The 19,188-nt window shown below is 42.4% G+C and overlaps 1 protein-coding gene across 6 annotated transcripts in view; it reads left to right on the forward strand.

Moving 5' to 3' along the window:
* Positions 1-1,764: 1,764 nt before the first annotated feature.
* TNFSF13B (TNF superfamily member 13b) overlaps positions 1,765-19,188 on the forward strand; it is a 31,242-nt gene continuing 13,818 nt past the window's right edge. For 3 of the 6 annotated variants that reach the window (XM_086328661.1, XM_086328663.1, XM_086328665.1), the window contains exons 1-2: positions 1,765-2,321; positions 2,416-2,506. In XM_086328661.1, coding sequence (XP_086184787.1) covers positions 2,004-2,321; positions 2,416-2,506 — 409 coding nt within the window. In that variant the 5' untranslated portion in view covers positions 1,765-2,003. The remainder of the gene's footprint in view (positions 2,322-2,415; positions 2,507-19,188) is intronic. The other 3 variants (XM_086328662.1, XM_086328664.1, XM_086328666.1) reach the window with 1 other exon arrangement.

Here is a 19,188-nt window from a genome sequence, read left to right on the forward strand (position 1 = left end):
GTTCTTTGGAAGGAATGATGGTAAAGCTGAAACTCCAGTACTTTGGCCACCTCATGCGAAGAGTTGACTTACTGGAAAAGACTCTGATGCTGGGAGGGATTGGGGGCAGGAGGAGAAGGGGACGACAGAGGATGAGATGGCTGGATGGCATCACTGACTCGATGGACGTGAGTCTGGGTGAACTCCGGGAGTTGGTGATGGACAGGGAGGCCTGGCGTGCTGCAATTCATGGGGTCACAAAGAGTCGGACACGACTGAGCAACTGAACTGTTACCTGGTGTGTTTTATCTTGATTGACTGGAAACAAGAACTGTCAGGAAGCTTGTGTTCCACAAAAGATTCTGCACACCCACTGACAGATGACGACTCCCACCAGCGAGATGGGACCAAGGGAATCACTGAAACACTTTTTCATTTTTTTAAACAGAGAAATATTTTTAAAAGTCATTTTTTAAAGTCTTGGAGCTTGCAGGTGCAAAGGAGGGGGGGGTACCAATCCCAATAGATAAAAATGAATAAGGCTGATGACATGACACTTTAGTGAGACACAGAGGAAGCAGGCAGTCCTGGCAGGTAACTCGGGAGACACCTGGTCAAGGTGAGACAGGCTTTTTCTCTAGCAGGTGGGTGCCTGCGAAGCCCTTGCAGCTATGCCCAGGAAAAGGCACAAAGACATCCATTGCAGCAATAATGAACATATTACAATTGAATATGTGAAACATTCTGTTCATAAAATGAATGGATTCCACATAATGAATGAATGGAATGAATGGAAATGGAAGCATCTTAAAGGTAGCTTGTTCCACATTCCTGGGAGTCTTGTTAGGATTCTCAGGGACAGTTATCACCCACCCAGAGAGGACACTGACTCACAGGCCACACCACATCCAACAGTGGAGACTTGAAGTCCAAGCCCCTCTGGGTGGAGCCACATCCACCCAGGTTGGGTCACATGATTGACTGGCTCGAGTGGGCCTAACGGGGACGAGCAGATAAGCTGCTCTAGGAAGAGAGCAGTTAATTCGGGTTCCGGGCACCCAGAGCCAGAGAAGGTCGCTTCTTCCCCAACCAGTGTGCTGGGGACTTGCAGCTCCAGAAGTGCGGACCGCAGAGGTGGGAGGGCTCCTGGAGCCTGGCCCCCCCATGAATGACTGATTCCCAGCCTCCCAGGACCCCCGAGTCCCTGGAGGAAGACCTCAGATTTCTCTTGGAAACTGCACCCACCCACGTAGAAAGACTACCCACCCCCACCACCCCTCACCTCTCACCCACCCTCCGCGTAGCTGATCTAAACAGTTCTCCAAAATGTAAGAACATTCTTTTTATAATAGCGCCAAGACGATAACGGAGCAGAGTGCCTCCCAGCGGACCTCTGTGCCTCCTTTGAGGACACTTCATTTTATTTCCTACTTAAAGACTGTTCGTAAATCACTCTCCAGCGGAGCCCAATTCACCACTGAGGCACTTAGCTTATCTGACCTTCACATGAATTATCTTTATCACACTTAGCAGGAATTTATTCCTGTTCTTTCCCCCTTCCCTACAAAGCCACGTGGCCCCAAGTGGACCCAGTCCTCTCCTAATGCCTGAGGGGCAGCTCCTTAAACACCTTCCTATCTTAAAAGCTCCCCAGAGTGTGCTGGTCCGAACTGCCAGTTCCCTCCCCATCAGTAGATCTTCGGCACCCCCACCCCCCCGGGTCCGTGCATGAGTGTTCTGAGATGCCATTAAAATTCTTACAAAAACTGAAAGTGAAATGAGGAAGACCGATTGAGCAATCGGATAGAAGGGTGAATGCCAGGAAGACCTAGCCTACAGTTGGGGCAAGAGATGCAGCCGCGGCAGAGAGGAGAAAATTCAGGAGAACTCGCCTCAGGGCGAGCGCAGCCAGGCTGGGCCGTGTAGTCAATGTGGGACATCAACAAACCCAGATAACAGGAAATGATCCATTCTCTGTGGTCACTCAGGCTAGGGGCCCCAACCTGCAAAGTTCAAGGAGGGAAATGGATGACTCCACCGGGGAGCAGTCCCGCCTTTCTTGCCCTCAGACCAGAGAAGAAATGAAACTGAAGGAGGGAGGCTCCGTCCTGCCCCAGGAGGAAAGCCCCTCCGGCCGGTGCTCCAAAGATGGAAAGCTGCTGGCCGTGACCCTGCTGCTCGCCGCCTCGTCCAGCTGCCTCACGGTGCTGGCTTTCTGCTGGGTGGCGTCCCTGCAAGCGGAGCTGGGCAGCCTGCGGGCGGAGCTGCGGGAGCGGCCGGGCGCCCCCCAGGCCGGAGCCGCGGCCCCGAGGGAGGCTCCCGGCGTCACCCCTGCCCTGAAAGTGAGTGTGCCGCAGTAGCCGCCGCCCCCCGCCGCCGCCCCCCCACCCCAGACCCCGACGCCCCGGCAGTAACGTGGTGGGGCTTTTCTCTTAGCAGCGGATCTTTGCACCCCCAGCTCCGGGAGAAAGCAATTCCAGCCAGAGCGGCAGGAGTAAGCGTGCCCTGCAGGAGGCAGAAGAAACAGGTACGTTTGCGGGGGAACAGAAGCGCCCAGGGGTCCGGGCTCCAGGGCCCAGGTGAGGAGGAGAGCATCCTGCTTGGGAGAGGGGCGCTGAACAGAAGCCGGAGGCTGGAAAAGGCATCCCAAGCCTGTGTGCCCCCCAGGGCGGAGCCAAGCCCTGGCCAGCGTCCTGGGCTGACCGCGTGTACTGTCCTCCTGGGAGCACGTTTCGGGGGCATCCGTCTGTGCGGCGGCGCTTGGAGCACAGAAGAGGGGAGAGGGGCTCACCTCTCCCCTCAAAGAGAGAGCTCGCGCCCACGTCAGGAGCACCGTCTGGCAGTCCTCGGGCGCGGGGGAGGGGCGGGGAGCTCCAGGAGCTAGTCTGGAATGAGGTTTGGTCCATACGAGGGGCAGACCGCATCTCCGAGGGGCGTAGCTGCTGCGAAACCACGTGGAGACCAGGCAGGTGCACGTTGGTGCTCTATTTGATTTCTTCCCTTTTTAAGAAGAAGCCTATTTTACACACTGGGGCACAGAGATTTTAATGCTTTTGCTTATTATAATGCTCCTCCAGGAGCTCCGCAGGTTTATAATCTCCTGGAATAGTTCTTTAGTGATTTCTACCTGCTCCACAGACATCTCAGATTTGGGAGGGGGGGACACCCCAAACTTTCAGCTCCAGTTCCTTCATGTCAAGGATGGAAAAGAGAATTTGCATTGCATTACTAATATTGTAATTTAATAAACCCTTTGTGCTGTTTCCCTTTTATATTGCAGGAGCATTTTTTGAGCCCCTAGAATGTGCCAGGCATGCTTGTCTGGGGGAGAGGTGTTGTCGCGTCTCCTGTTTCCTTTAACCTTAGTGATGACTATGAGGCAAACTGATCAGGTGTAATTATTTACCTGTATTTGCACTTCGAAGGAGAGTGCTTGAGAGACAGATTAGGTGTTCTGCCTCTCTGTCTCTGACACACACACACACACACACACACACACACACACACACGATGCTCCTTCTGTAAACTTATTTTTTCACTAAATGCCTTATTCATAGAAAAAATTCCTCTTTAGTTTTATACAGCAAAACATTTTGTATCTGCTTATCATATCCCCATGCCGGTTGTCAGAAACATCTGGGTTTACACATTTTAAAACTGGAAAACCCTCATATTTTTACTATACTCTAATATCCTTATTTTCATATTTTGCATTTTGTCATCCATATTTTCTGCGTAATTGAAAAAATACGGCACATATACTGTGGTATATTTTTGTGTTGACTTACTGCACAATAAGCTTTTTCCTTATTTCTAAGTAATTCTCACATATATTAATTTATTATCTTATAATTATCATCATCATTTCCAATTTTTTTTGGTAGAATGGAACATGTCAAAATTTTGTGCAAATCTCTTTGTTTCTGAGGAGTTTGATGCATATACTCAATATAAATTCCGTAGATAGAATGTCTGAGCCAAAGAGGGTGAATGTCTTTATCACCCTTGCTATCTGTTGCAATATTGTTTTCCAAATGAATTATAAATGAATGCAACAGAAATGCAGTGTACAAGTTCTTCACATCCTTACACGTTTTACCTTTAAAGATATATTTTGGCTAGCTCAGTAGTTGAAAAGTAGTGCCTCAAATTTAATTTGTGGCTTGCTTACAAATAAGAATTATCTTTTTTTTGCATATTTTGATAGCTTCTAATTTTATCCTCTACTAATTTTTATTTATAACTTCCCTTACTCATCTGTCCTATTTTTAAAATAATTTTGAATAAACTCTGTATTAGGCATCTTGTTTATCAAAATTTTGATGTAAATGTTTTCACAATATTTTGCTGCTTTTTAGAACTTGTACAGAGATCTTGCATCTGTATATTTTAATGTGATACCCTTTTTAAAATTTTTCTCTAAGATATCAAAGTTAAAATACACACTTATCCATAATCTCTTAAAGTAGTTTGCTATTTTTTCTGCCATTTTGACTTTTTTCTAGTAATTTAGTGTTGTAGTTGGTATTAAATCCATTAGTCCTGGAGTTTATTTTGGTGAATCATGTTATACTAGCCTTAACTTCTCCTTTCTTTTACTTTTTCCTTCCAAAGTGTTGCTAAATATCTAAACCAAATTAATTAGATGATTCTTTTTAATTCATTTGCATTGAAACACTTACTATATTATATTGAGTTCCTCATATATAGTTGAATCTATTTTGAGACTGCTTTTTTCATTGATTTATTATCCTATTTGTCTGCAATAAATATTTTAAGGAATTTTGTAATAAAATGAGCTTCAATATCTAGTAGGGTGAGAATGCCTCATTCTCCTTCAACCTTGTCTGCTAGTACTCCTACCTGTAAATTTATTATTAAAAATAAACCCTAGCTCTCCCATTCCAAGAGGATATAGACTCATTACAGCAGATTTAAGAAGGAAAAAACTGAGTAAGAAATGAATAACTCCCTAAGTCCCACTTCCCCAAAATATGTTCTATTAATACATTAATATTTTAAAATTTCATCCCATGTGAATGTTTTTCCATATTTGTGTTTCTAAGGCATCCAAAAATGATATACTCACAAAAATTTTTCTCCAAATAACTTTCAGTTTTTAGAAAATTTGGAGAATAGCAGAAAATTCTAACCAACGAATAAGAATCCACCCAGTTTCCATAGCACAGATGTAATCACTATTATCAATATCATGGTTTATCTCAGATTTTTATAAAAGTTTAATGTAGCATATATATGTATTATATTTGTGTATGTATACTGTGTATATTACAGTACATACTGCATATTTTGTATATATTATGTATATGTGTACAGTATATACACTGTATACTTAGTTACATATGCAGTACTTAGTCACATATATATCTCTATGTCTCTCTCTACATACACGTATAGCATTCATAGATCCCAGAGGAAAAATTTAGAGGTAAGAAACTCAATGACGGTTATTATCAGCAAATCTCGTCAATAAAATTGACTTGAATGTTGTTTCATCCTTTCACGCAGGAAAAATGTCATTTTGTTTAGCACTACTGTAAAATTTGTTTATGTGTATACCAAGAAGTTTGTATGAAGCGCCATGATTTTTCTCTGTTTTCCGTTTGGTGAGGTCCTTCTTTTGGAATTGAGAAGATTCTATGCAGTTTGAATCTATGGAACTTTCTTTGGTTTTTGTTTCCATTCTAGTTGTGACTTATTTTAAGTAAAACTCAGAAGCCTTAGGTTATCCCTTCTAGTGTTAAAATGTTAGTTTTCATTTCACTTATTAGTCATCTATGTATGTTTAGATGCATTTTATTGGAGTTTTATAAAGCCTGTAACTGAGGAAAAATGAATTTTCACATTTTGAATTTATCTATTCAAGAATTTTTAATATCTATATTAAATATAGAATTTTAAATTCCACAATAAGGCAGTTTTCCTTATATAGGTTTCACTATTCTTTCATGATTAATTAAAAAATGTTACTGTTACTTTGGAGCCTTGGCATTTTCAAATTGCTTGTTAAACTGTTAAAAAAAATACAGAGTTTTCAAGTAAATGATGTATAGTATTTGACCTCACACTTATTTTTAAGCCACACCAGGACACTTAGGACACTTAGGGGATTTATAATTAACAGAATTATAATATTCTTCTAGATTTTTCCTAGAATATTCTGCTTTCTCAACGTCAGTTTTGTCATCATTTTATAACCATGCTCAAAAGTTTCACAGCTAAATATGGTTAAGTAATATATCAGAATGTTACCCATTCTTATTTTCCTATAAATCCAACCCAGATTTCAGCAGGCATCTCAATTTTATTGGGTATATATTCAATTTGTAAGTAAATTCCAGTATGTTGTGGGCTAGTTCTTTCAGTATCTGATACTCATCACAAATCACCTAGGAAGGTTCTTTTCATTTGTGTGTAGACTATCTGTACAACTAAACGGTACAGACTTCTGTGGTCTGGTCCCATTTCTCCTATTGTATAGTCATCATGACCCTTGCACCCTGTAGGTATTCCATGAACAGGTATGAATCAATTTGGGGCTCAATATCAAATAAGATAGAATGATTTAGGAATGATTTGGGATCATTTTGCTTCCCCCATGGCTCAGCTGTAAAGAATCTACCTGCAACGTAGGGGGCACAGGAGACGAAGGTTCAATCCCTGGGCTGGGACGATCCCCTGGAAAAGGAAATGGCAACCCACTCCAATATTCTTGCCTGAAAAATCCCATGGACAGAGGAAGCTGGCAGGCTACAGTCCAAAGGGTCGCAAAAGGATTGGACACAACTGAGTGACTGAGCACCCAGCACCAAGTGACATCATTCTGCAGGGGGGCGGGGAAGGGATTTTCCCATATTTCTTCATTTGTCAAGTTTTGATCAAAGGCCCTCTTATGAAATTTTTTTAACTTGACCTTTTAAAGAACTGCTTAACCAAAAAATGAGCATGATTAGAAGACTCAAGTCCCAGGGGTGTGGTCCGGAAACCCCTTCCCTCAGACTCGCTCGCTACCCCAGGCAGAGGCAGTATTTGGGTTCATTGAAAAGCCGGAGAAGCTCCCCTATTCAGCAACTTCTTTAACTACAATTTCATGGATTGTTAATTTATGTAGTTAATTTTTTTTAAATTTTAATTGACGTATTCTTTACATACTCAGAAAAGAGCATGTATCTTCAAGTCAGTGAAATTCACGAACTGCACGTCAGTACATGAAGGGCAGCACCCCCATCAGCCTGCACACCCAGTTGGCACTCCTTGCAGACACCCCCACCCCACCCAGGAGTAAAAGCACTGCTGCCACTTAATTCTAGAATTTGGTGCTAGGGCTCCAGTTTTGCTTTTCTTAACTATGTTGTGTTTCAGATGAACGTCTTAGCAAGTTTCCTAGGTTTCATAAGAATTTCTGATTGTAATCTAACAAACAGAAATGTGGGGAAATCCAGGAGTAAAATTGCCAAATGGCTTACAATAGCCAAAAATTCACTTTTCAGCCCATAAGTGTGTTTGGAGATAGTCCCAATTAAAAAAAAAAAAACAACCCTAAAGTGACACAGCTTCGAAGATCTTATGCATAAATATTTCTTCAGTGATGGAGTCACAGTGATCCATGTGTTGAACCTGAACTTAGCTGTGATTCTCTTCATAAGAACCTAAAGATAATCAGCTTGAGAGTCCATCAAGAAAGTGAATTCTTCCAAATGCATTTCTACTCAACTCTAACAGTTCACTAATAAAATGAGGTGACCTTTTGCTTTCTCCCTTGTTCAGTGGGGAATTTAAAAGTTATCGGAAACCCATGTGTTTCAGATTTTGGAAAGACAAAAATTATTTTTATTAATATTTATTATACTTGTCTCAATTTTAATAACAAAAATAGTGGTGAAAGCATGAGCATTTTAAAGAAAGTAAAAACAAGAGCAGAAAAAGAATTGCTCATATTTTATCTTGTAAATATTTCCTGTAAGATTCAGACCATTCTACTTTATATTTCTGCATTTTTAAAATAAACTTTTTGGAATTATTTTAGAATTACAGAAAAGTTACAATAACAGTTCAGTGAGTTCCCTTATGACCCCATCCAGTTTCCTCCGAAGTTAGCATCTTATGTTACCTTGGTGCCTTTGTCACAACACAGAGACCAACATGGATTTAACTAAACTCCTGGAAGTGTTAGTTGCTCAGTCATGTCCGACTCTTTGCGACCCCATGAACTGTAGCCCACCAGGCTCCTCTGTCCATGGGATTCTCCAGGCAAGAAAACTGGAGTGGGTTGCCATGCCCTCCTCCAGGGGATCTTGCCAATTCAGATATTGCACGTGGGTCTCCTACACTGTAAGCAGATTCTTTACTGTCTGAGCCACCAGAGAAGCCCTGACTTTATTTGAATTTAACCAGCTTTTCCCCTAACGTCTTTTTATGTTCCAGGAGCCATCCAGGACACCACAATGCATTTGATTTTTTTTTAAAAATCAGAGTTTTGAATATAATAAATATGAGTGCGTGCATGCCCAGTCATGTCTGACTCTTTGCAACCCAATGAAATGTAGTGCACCAGGCTCCTCTGTCCATAGGGTCTTCCAGGCAAGAACACTGGAGTGGGTTGCCATTTCCTCCTCTAGGGGATCTTCTTGACCCAGGAATCAAGTCTGCATCTCCAACATTGGCACATGAAATCTTTACCACTGAGCCACCTCTACCTCCTTAATACACATAAATTAATGCCTAATATGGTAACTTAAATATTTCCCTGGGGTAAACATTTCTATTGTTAAACATAAGTGTACATGCTAAGTCACTTTAGTCGTGTCCGACTCTTTGTGACCCCCCTGGACTGTAGCCCACCAGGCTTCTCTGTCCATGGGATTCTTCAGGCAAGAATGCTGGTGTGGGTTGCCATTTCCTCCTCCAGGGGGTCCTCCTGACCGAGCCCGCATCTCTTGGCCTCCTGCACTGGCTGGCGGTTTCTTTACCGTTAGTGCCACCTGGGGAAACAGAAATATATCAACACTTTTTTTTTTTTTTGAGTCTTGAAATCCATAGTCCATTTCCTTTGCAAGAAAAGACGGGATGTCTGAGGGGTCTGTAGCATCCAGTCTTTGCTTTATCGACATTTTGGTCTCAGCTGTAACTTCCAAGGCTGTAAAATGCATGTTGCAAGTATGCAGTGTGTAACTCAACCATCCATTCTGTCCCCAAATGGGGCTGCAGCCTCTTACCCAGCAAGGGCGTGTTCTTTCCTAGAACAGAAACAGATGGTTGCTGTCATGGTGATCTTTGACCAGAGCCTTCCCTGTGTGTTATTTTTCTTGTCCCCTGCTTCAATAAGGAGAGACTTCTTTTCAGTGTTGCAAGAGCTGGCTTCTGTTCAATTTCCACAAAAGTATTTAAAATGCAAATAGTGACCTGATAACCACATCTCTGAACCCTGTTCTTATCAAGTTTAAAGTTTTGGGAAACTGAAGAGCCAGGAAGCAGATCAACCAGGGTAGCCAGAAGTGATATTGTGTCTCTTCCAACCTTCCCTAACCTCAGAGGTTCCTAACACTGTGCTGGTTGTTGGGTATTGATCAGAGAACAAACAGATGAAGGTTTCCTGCCCATGGGATATCACATTGCAGTGAGGTGGGAAGCCACAGAAAATGGTCAATAAGCATAATTGATGAGTAAACTATAATACTTGAAAAGGGCAAATACATTGCAAAAGTGAACATTTTAGGGCGAGGTTAAGAGAACCAGCAGAGTTAAGGGTGAGGAAGGGCAAGGGGATGTGTCTCTATTTCATATAAGAGAGGCCAGGGTAAGTATTTCTATCTAATTCCAGAAAGGTCCATTGTTCTTTATACTTGCATCATTAAAAAACTTCAGACATGCGTGGGCTTCCCGTGTGGGGCAGGGGTAAAGAATCCAATGCAGGGGACGCAGGAGACGCAGGTTCAATTCCTGGGTTGGGAAGATTCTCTGGAGGAAGAAATAGCAACCCACTCTGGTATTCTTGCCTGGGAAGTCCCATGGACAGAGGAGCCTGGTGGGCTACAGTCCATGGGGTCACTCAGCACACATGCACACATAGGTATTTTAGAAATAAAGTCATAATGTTGAAGGATGCATTCTCATTAATAGTTCTGTAAAAATGGATGATATTCATTTTAATGGTTAATTGCACTTTTTATGGGTCAAGTCCTACTTACACGATCTGTGTTGGTCAGCTGCTCTTTTGTTGTGGTGGGATTTCCTTTTTAAAAAGTATCCGCATTTCTGAGGAGTTAGAGAAACAGACTTTTCTCAAAATAGAGGAAACGCGTACTGTGTAAAGCTCTGAGCTAGGCATTCTGGAACATACAGAAAAGGGTAGAGATGAGTTCCATGTGAAAGCTCTGGGTTTGGCCCTGTGGATGCATGATTATCATTTGCCCTCTTAATAAACCCAGGAGGTTGGCATCGCTGTCTGCACTTTGAAAGTGAAAGAAAGTGAAAGTGATGTCGGTTAGTCGTGTCTGACTCTTTGTGACCCCGTGGACTGTAGCCTACCAGGCTTCTCCGTCCATGGGATTCTCCAGGCAAGAATACTGGAGTGGGTTGCCATTTCCTTCTCCAGGGGATCTTCCTGTCCCAGGGATCGAACCCGGGTCTCCCACATTGGAGGCTCACACTTTAACCCCTGAGCCACCAGGGAAGCAGCCCAAACGTAGTCAGTCACTCCTACCGGGAACCCACTATTGAGTTGGAAACTTTAAGCTAGTGTTGCTTGAGCAACTCAGAATTCACTAAGAGGACAACCGAGGAGTGAGAGGTGAGTGTGAGTGGCGAGGGTAAAGAAACAGGTTCGGGGGGTGTGAAACTTGGGGATCACTGAGGCGTCCAGGTGCAAATGTCCCCTGGAGAGTGGAACATTCAACAGCCAACTAGGCGATTTATTGCTGCCTTTCTCCAGATGGTCAGCTGAGTTTCTACTTTCGGTTTTACCTTCCTTGACTTCAGACCTGTTGGCATGTTGTGTCATGAAGCTAATGTTCTTCACTGTTAAGTTAGGTTGCCCAGTGCCTCCTGAGTATTCCTCTTTATTAAAGAGAAATATCCTAAAATAATACAAAGAAGTCATGACGAAAGCAAAAGCATAGCCTGTGAAGATGACTCAATTAAAGAACTGGTAACTTTAAGTTGAAATACTTGACCATTTGCAAAATTAAACATGAAGATAGCGGGTTTTTTTTCTGCTATTTTATTCTTGGGGCTTCCCTGGTGGCTCAGTGGTGAAGAATCCACCTCTCAGTGTAGACGATGCGATTTCGATCCCTGAGTTGGGAAGATCCCCTGGAGAAGGCAATGGCAACTCACTCCAGTGTTCTTGCCTAGGAAATCCCATGGACAGTAGAGTCTGGAGGGCTACAGACCATGGGGTCACAAAAGAGTCAGACACAACTTGGCAACTAAACAACAGCAATTTTATTCTTAGTGCTTAAGAGGCTATGCAGAGGGCGACCGTCTGACATGCCCTGTGTTGCCTTAGGAATAGCCTAAGAGTGGTGCATGACAATGTGCAGGTGATCCAAGACTCTTTTTCTGCACATATACATGTAGGCCACGTTCAGATATATTTCTTTACTTCTGTCAGTTATGTTTATTTCTACTGTATTTTATCAGCTTCATTCCAGGCCCTCCTAAAAATCAGCACCACTTTCTTCCCTCCTCAGGGCCATTATAGTGCTGCTGTCTTCCTGAATTCACCAGAATTGAGAGGCTGCTTCTATTATTATTTTTTAATTCTCCTTCAAACACATATACCCATTAGTCAGAAACTTTTAAAATTTTCTTCACAGTTTGTTTTGGTTGCTCCACTTACATAATTGCTTTTTAGACCAAATCGCCCTCGTTTTTATGTTTATTACCAGTCAACAGCTGAATCTTGACTTTCGTTCTCCCTTTATAGCAACTGATTCTACACAGAGACACATGTATGATCTTTCTTAAGCACAGAATGCGTTAAGCAAGCCCCTCTCAAGATTAAAAATTCCTAATTTTTTTTTTCTGTTTTATACCAGGTCAAAAACAAACTTCTCAATTTAGCTCTCCAGAAATTCTTTTAAAACTCTTTCAACTCGTATTGTTTCTTAAGCTACAAATAAGTAACTTAACAAAATTTGCTGGTAAGGCAAACTGCTTATGTCTGATAATAAAACTTTATAATCCTGTTCCCACTCTTCAAATTTTGTATTCCCACTCCGATAGAAATGTTTATCCCAAAACCATGACTTCTTCGATTTCTTCATAAATCTATGTCCAGGATTAGGTCAACATGTGCATTTTTAAGGGGTTTTTCCTAATTAAATTTTTACAGCCACTGATTATTTATTCAAAACTAACTCAAGCAAAGGGTTTCCTAGATGGCACTAGTGTTTAAGAGCCCTCCCTCCTATCAATGCAGGAGACTAAGAGATAGATGTGGGTTGGGGAGATTCCACGGAGAAGGAAACGGCAATGCACTCCAGTATTCTTGTCTGGAGAATCCCAGACTCCTGGCGGGCTACAGTCCAAAGGGCCACAAAAAGCTGGACACGACTAAAGTGACTTAGTACGCAAGCAGGTCAAAAAAAAAAAAAAAATCAAATTCCTACATTTGTCCTGACTTCCGTGTACTGAATGTTAGGCATCACTTTCAGAGTCCTCATTTTTAAAACATGTACAGTGTAATGTGTAAGAAGACAGAGGAAAGAAGAAAGATAAAAGAAAATGAAGGGTGGACATTTCATTCAGACTGAAGAGCTTGGAAGAAGTTTTTTGAATGAGATGAGTGAGGAGAACTATGGGAGTAGGACAGATGGACAGAATACGGACAGTCACATGGACAGAATATGTGCAATGGGAAAAGTTCAATGTGGGGCGCTTCTCATGGGAACCACACACAATATGCAGTAATTGCATGATTTATGGTAGTTTCTATTAGATTTAGCTTTGTTGGAATAATGTATAAGAAACTGGATTCCGGTTTGAAAGGGTTTGATTCCAACACAGAATGCAGTACAACAGCTATTTGTTTGTTCTTTAATTGTTAAGTCGTCTCTGACTCTTTGTGACCTCATAGACTGTAGCCCACCAGGCTCCTCTGTCCATGGGATTTCCTGGTATTCCCAAGAATACGGCAGTGGGTTGCCATCTCCTTATTGCAGGGGATCTTCCTGACTCAGGGATTGAACCTGCATCTCCTGCGTTGACAAGTGGATTCTTTACCACTGAGTCATCAGATATGAGCAATTCCATGAACTGGCAAGGCTCTTTTCCTGATTAAATGATGTCACACTTTAAAAGGTGGCTTTCAACCTCAATCAGTCCAACCACTATTCCAATTACAAAGTTGGTTGGATTTTATTATATCAAATATTGAGCAGTACTAAATGATTTCTGTCCTGAAAGTTCTTATTTTAGGAATTCTTTTTTGTAAACTAGTTTTGTCATCAATATAATGTATTGTTTTAGAAATATTTTTCACATGGTTTAATATTATGAGTGAATTTTCTTATGCTATAAAACTGTACTTAAGATTAATCATTTGTGTTTCTCAGATCATTAGGATATATAATATATATATAGATACACATGTACATATATATATATTTAGAAATATGTGTCTCCCACTGACAGAAAAAGGTTTTTTGTTTTTTTGTTTTTTTTTTTTAGAAAAAGGTTTTAAAGTATGCTGCTGCCTTGCTTAGTTAAAAAGAAGTTAAAAAGATAAACTATTCTCAAACTCTTATATAATTCCCCTCAACTGTAGCAGAGGGAAGATGTATAAAAGACATCTGAAAACCAAACGCCATCAATTAATACTACAATTGTTATTAATGTTTCTTATTTTAGACTATGCATCCTCAAAACTCTTGTGGTTGGATATCTATGCCATTGGGACATTTTAAAAAAACAATGCTGCCCTTTTTTTGACCCACTTTTTGTGAGCAATGATCTATAGGTCAAAGATCAGCTGTATGTCAAATTGGAAAGAAAATCCTGAAAGACTTAACTGGAGATAAGTTATTAATAGATACCATATGTCCTAAAAAGGGATTTCCCTGGTGGCTCAGACAGTAATGAGTCTGCCTAAAAAGAAGAAGACCCAGGTTTGATGCTTGGATTGGGAAGATCCCCTGGAGGAGGGAATGGGAAGAGTTAAAAGGTGAAGAGGTTAAGAGAACTGATGGGGTTGATGAAACCTGAGTGGCATCTAACCAGGACAGGATGCAAGGTCCTGTTCTATTTCCAAGAACATGTGTCCTTGCAAAGCCCCGTGACTTTCTCCAGAATAAGGAAAATTAATGAAGAGCACTGGCTTCAGTGAGTATAATTCAAACCCTGCTATTAAACTGTCATTTAAATGTCCCATTTTCTTTTCTGAAGGTTTTCTGAAATAAAAATTTCTCTTCATTGTGTATTGTCTTCTAAAAGTTATATTTCTGCTACCGTGCACTGGGTTTTTAAAGATTTTTAAAATATATGGACCATTTTAAAAGTCTTTACTGAATTTGCTACAATACTGCTTTTGTTTTATGTTTTGGGTTTTTGGTCACAAGGCATATAGGATCTTAGTGCCCCGACCAGATATTGAACCTCTGCACCCTCCGCACTGGAAGGCAGAGTCTTAACCACTGGACAACCAGGGAAGTCCCTGCTGCTGCTGCTGCTGCTGCTGCTGCTAAGTCGCTTCAGTCGTGTCCGACTCTGTGCGACCCCAGAGACGGCAGCCCACCAGGCTGCCCCAGCCCTGGGATTCTCCAGGCAAGAACGCTGGAGTGGGTTGCCATTTCCTTCTCCAATGCATGAAAGTGAAAAGCGAAAGTGAAGTTGCTCAGTCGTGTCCGACTCTTGGCGACCCCATGGACTGCAGCCTTCCAGGCTCCTCCGTCCACGGGATTTTCCAGGCAAGAGCACTGGAGTGGGGTGCCATTGCCTTCTCCAGGGAAGTCCCCTAGACCTTTGCTCTTCAATGTGTAGGCTGTGGCCAAGTTTTAGTCGGGCTCTGGAGATTAAAGTTCAGGTATTTCATATTAGTTTGGTAGTTTCCAGATATCATTCATTAGGTAAACCCCTTTCGGTCTGAGGAGGAGGTGAATCTACTACAGGCGTTTCATGGAAAAGGTCAAGGAGAGGGCTAGTTGAGATAGTGTTTCCTTTTTGTTAAGGTGTTTGTTTATTTGTGGCCGTGATGGGTCTTCATTGCTGAATGGGCTTTTCTCTAGTTGCGGTGAGTGGGGGCCGCTGTCCATGGCGCTGCGTCTTCATTGCTGAGTGGGCTTTTCTCCAGTTGCGGCGCGTGGGGGCCGCTCTCCACTGCGCTGCGTCTTCATTGCTGGGTCTTCATTGCTGAGTGGGCTTTTCTCCAGTTGCGGCGCGTGGGGGCCGCTCTCCACTGCGCTGCGTCTTCATTGCTGGGTCTTCATTGCTGAGTGGGCTTTTCTCCAGTTGCGGCGCGTGGGGGCCGCTCTCCACTGTGCTGTGTGGGCTTCTCGTTGCAGTGGTGTCTCTTGTTATGGAGGTGTGCTCCAGGGTGCTTGGGATTCAGTGGTTGTGGCACGTGGGCTCAGTAGCTGCAATTCCCGGGCTCTGGAGCACAGGCTCAGTAGCCGCGGTGCCTGGCTTAGTTGCTCTGGGGCATGTAGGATTTTCCCAGATCAGGGATCAAACCCATGACTCCTGCATTAGCAGGTGGATTTTCTACCACCGAGCCACCAGTGAAGCTCTGAAATAGTATTCCTAGTATTTCCTAGGTCTCTTTATCTGTTCCCTTGGCCTTCTTTCTCTCACAGTATCCTTCCATCGTGCTCCCAGTTTATTTGGTTCATTACCATTAAGAACAATAATGCTCCTGCTACTCCTACTAATAGCCAAGACTGACTTTGCAATGATTTTGTCCCAGGTACGCTGCTAAATGTTTCAGGCGCATCATCTCACTCAGTCTTAACAGTATGCATGTCCATGGCAAAGGAAAGATGGACAATTTGGAAATTTGACTTTGACTTGTGTCAACATCCTCTTCTTTTTCTGTGTGGAGGAAAAATTAGAGTTTCGCATGCTCCAGTTGGCGCCTGCATCCCTCACAGACCTTACCGTGGCCCCTTGTGTGTAGTGATTCCTTAAGAGGTGTTTGTTAGAAAAGTAGGTGGAATATGGCAGCTCCAGACACTGTGCCTTTCAGTCTTGAGACGCGTGGATGTTCTGTTGTTCCTTTCTTTCAAGCTGTCCTCATTCACAGCTACTCTGCCTGCTGCGATGCATTTCCATATTTGCTCTGCAGACGGTCTGCGGTGGTGACTGCAGTAATGAGTCACATTTCCCTGCTGCACAGACGCTCCTGCTATTGTTTTCCAGCTTAAAAAAAATGGCACAAATGATCCTATTTACAACACATAAGTTGAGTCACAGACATGGAAAACAAACTTATGGTTTTCAAGGGGGGATGTGGTGGGATAAACTAGGAGTTTGGGGTTGACATATACACACTATTGTGTATAAATAAGGGGCTTCCTGGTGGCTCAGGATCCCCTGGAGAAGAAGATGGCAACCCACTCTAGTACTCTGGCCTGGAAAATTCCATGGACGGAGGAGCCTGGTGGGCTACAGTCCATGGGGTCGCAAAGGGTCGGACATGACTGAGTGACTTCACTTTCACTTTTCTCTTTCTGGTGGCTCAGAGGGTAAGCAATCTCCTGCACTGCAGGAGATCTGGGTTCAGTCTCTGGATCAGAAAGATCCTCTGGGAGAAGGGAATGGCTACAACTCCAGTATTCTTTTCTGGAGAATTTCAGGGACAGAGGAGCCTTGCGAGCTACAGTCCATGGGGTCGCAAGAGTTGGACACAGCTGAGCGCTAGCACTCCCATATGTAAATAGATAACTGATAAGGACCACTGAAAAGCACAGGGAACTCTATTCGGTACTTTGTAAGGGCCTATGTGGGAAAAGAATCTAAAAAAGAATGAAAGGTCAAAGTGGTAGCTGCTCAGTCTTGTCTGACTCTGTGCGACTCCATGGACTGCAGCCCACCAGGCTTCTCGGTCCATGGGATTTTCCAGGCAAGAATCCTGGAGTGGGTTGCCATGCCGTCCTCCACAGGATCTTCCCGACCCAGGGATTGAACTTGGGTCACCAGCATTGCAGGTGGATTTGATAGTTTACGGTGAACAATGTTGGATTCGTGATCTACGAAGAAGATTTGGCTTTGGGACCAGGGACCAGGCTTGATCACTCAAGAGCTTTTGTGTAGCAGAGTTTTATTAAAGTATAAAAAGGGAGAGAGAAAGCTTCTGACAGAGACATCAGAAGGGGGATGGAGAGCGGCCCCCTCACTAGTGTTAGCAAGGGAGCTGTATACTTTTTTAATTAGTTATTACAATAAATCAAAAGAATGTCTCAAGGTTGTAAAAATTTTACCAGACCCACTCTCACAATTTACATTTTAGGATAACAGGATTAGAACTTAACAATAGAAAGATCCTACCAGGCCCTCTCTCATAATATACATTCTAAAATATCAGAATTAGTCAGAAGGTTTTCAGGAAGCAGAAACTGTCCTCAACCAGGATACACTGTTGTTATATAATCCCTAGTACAGAGTTTAAACTGAGTTGTGTAATCATCAGTTCTGGGCTTAAAGAAAAAAAAAAATGTTTTATGTGACTAAGACTAAGAAATGTAAAGAAAAAAAAAAAAAAAACACTGTCTGTCATTTCCTCCTCCTTGAGAATTCCAGACCCCTATCTCCTCCTCAGGGACCCCTGACTTCTTATTAACCTGCCCAGGAATTGACTCAGATTCTTTACCATCTGAGCCACCAGGGAAGCATGTGTAGAACTGACTCGCTTTGCTGTACAGCTGAAACTAACAGAACATTGTAAATCAACTATAAAAAATCAACAATAAAAAGAAATTTAAAAAAAAGAGCCACAAGCTAGCCAAAGCGTTCTGCTCCTATCCAAACCATCAGATTAATATAAAAATGTGTCAGAAACATCTCGTGGTTAAAAAGGATTGTGGTTTTTAACATTACAGTTCTGCTTTTAAATACCAAAGAAAATTTTCTAGCGGAGTTTCTTATGTGATCACTGCCTTTAACAGCGTTCTTTTTAGGCCTGTATTTGCATGGCTTCAGAATATCACATAATTATTACATCTGTTATTCCATGGTTTCCGCTAATGATCTGCAGTGGGAACTCTCCACTGTGTTAATAAGCTCTTAAAATGTATACATTGTGAAGCATGTTTTTAAAGCATTACTTCAACTCTAAGATGCGTGGTATAAAATAATCTAAACTAATATTTTCTTAATTTAAAATAGGCACACTTAGCTCCATATTCCATGGTTTTCATAGATACTGCTGTGCTTTCTTTTCCTACAGACAGAGTACCTATTTTGCTTTTAACCTGAAGGCACTGTCTTCATTTAGTAGAATAGCTATATATTATTTTGGGCTTTCCTCAGTTGGTAAAGCATCGCCTGCAGTGCAGGAGACCTGATTCCTGCATCAGAATGATCTGCTGGAGAAGGGATAGGCTCCCCACTCCAATATTCTTGAGCTTCCCTGGCAGCTCAGCTGGTTAAAGAATCCACCTGCAATGTGGGAGACCTGGGTTCGATCCCTGGGTTGGGAAGATCCCCTGGAGAAGGGAAAGGCTGCCCACTCCAGTATTCTGGCCTGGAGAATTCCATGGACTATACAGAGTCGAATACAACTGAGTGACTTTCATACTGCATATTCTTTGATGCGCTCTGTGGAATATTCTGTATGCAATGTGCAATGTGAATAGATGTGAGTGGATGTGTCCCAGATGCTTTACTGCTAATGCAGCTGCCTAGGGAAATCTTCTATTTTATCTTAAAAAGATGTCGTAGCTCTCCTCTTTCTAGTCCCAAACATTTTACCAAAAGCCTGACTTTGGCTCCAGAGTGAAAGAGGCATGATTAAATTCAGGCCCTGTCACTGTCTATCCCTGGGGACTGGACAAGTTTTTTGCACTTTCCAAGATGTAATTTCCAGTAGGTAATTCTTAGGATTTTTGTGAAGTCGCCTGGATTTATACTAGCTCAATAAATGTTAGCAATTATTATTATTTTCAGTAATATTAATAGTGGTATGAAAGTTATGATTTAATGTTAGATTTTTTTAAAAAAATCATTTTAGAGGAATCTGATCATTTGACTCATATA

Source organism: Bos grunniens, chromosome 12 (genome assembly GCF_055505025.1).
Source record: "Bos grunniens cultivar Pamir isolate PY7600 chromosome 12, Bosgru_T2T1.0, whole genome shotgun sequence".
NCBI lineage: Eukaryota > Metazoa > Chordata > Mammalia > Artiodactyla > Bovidae > Bos > Bos grunniens.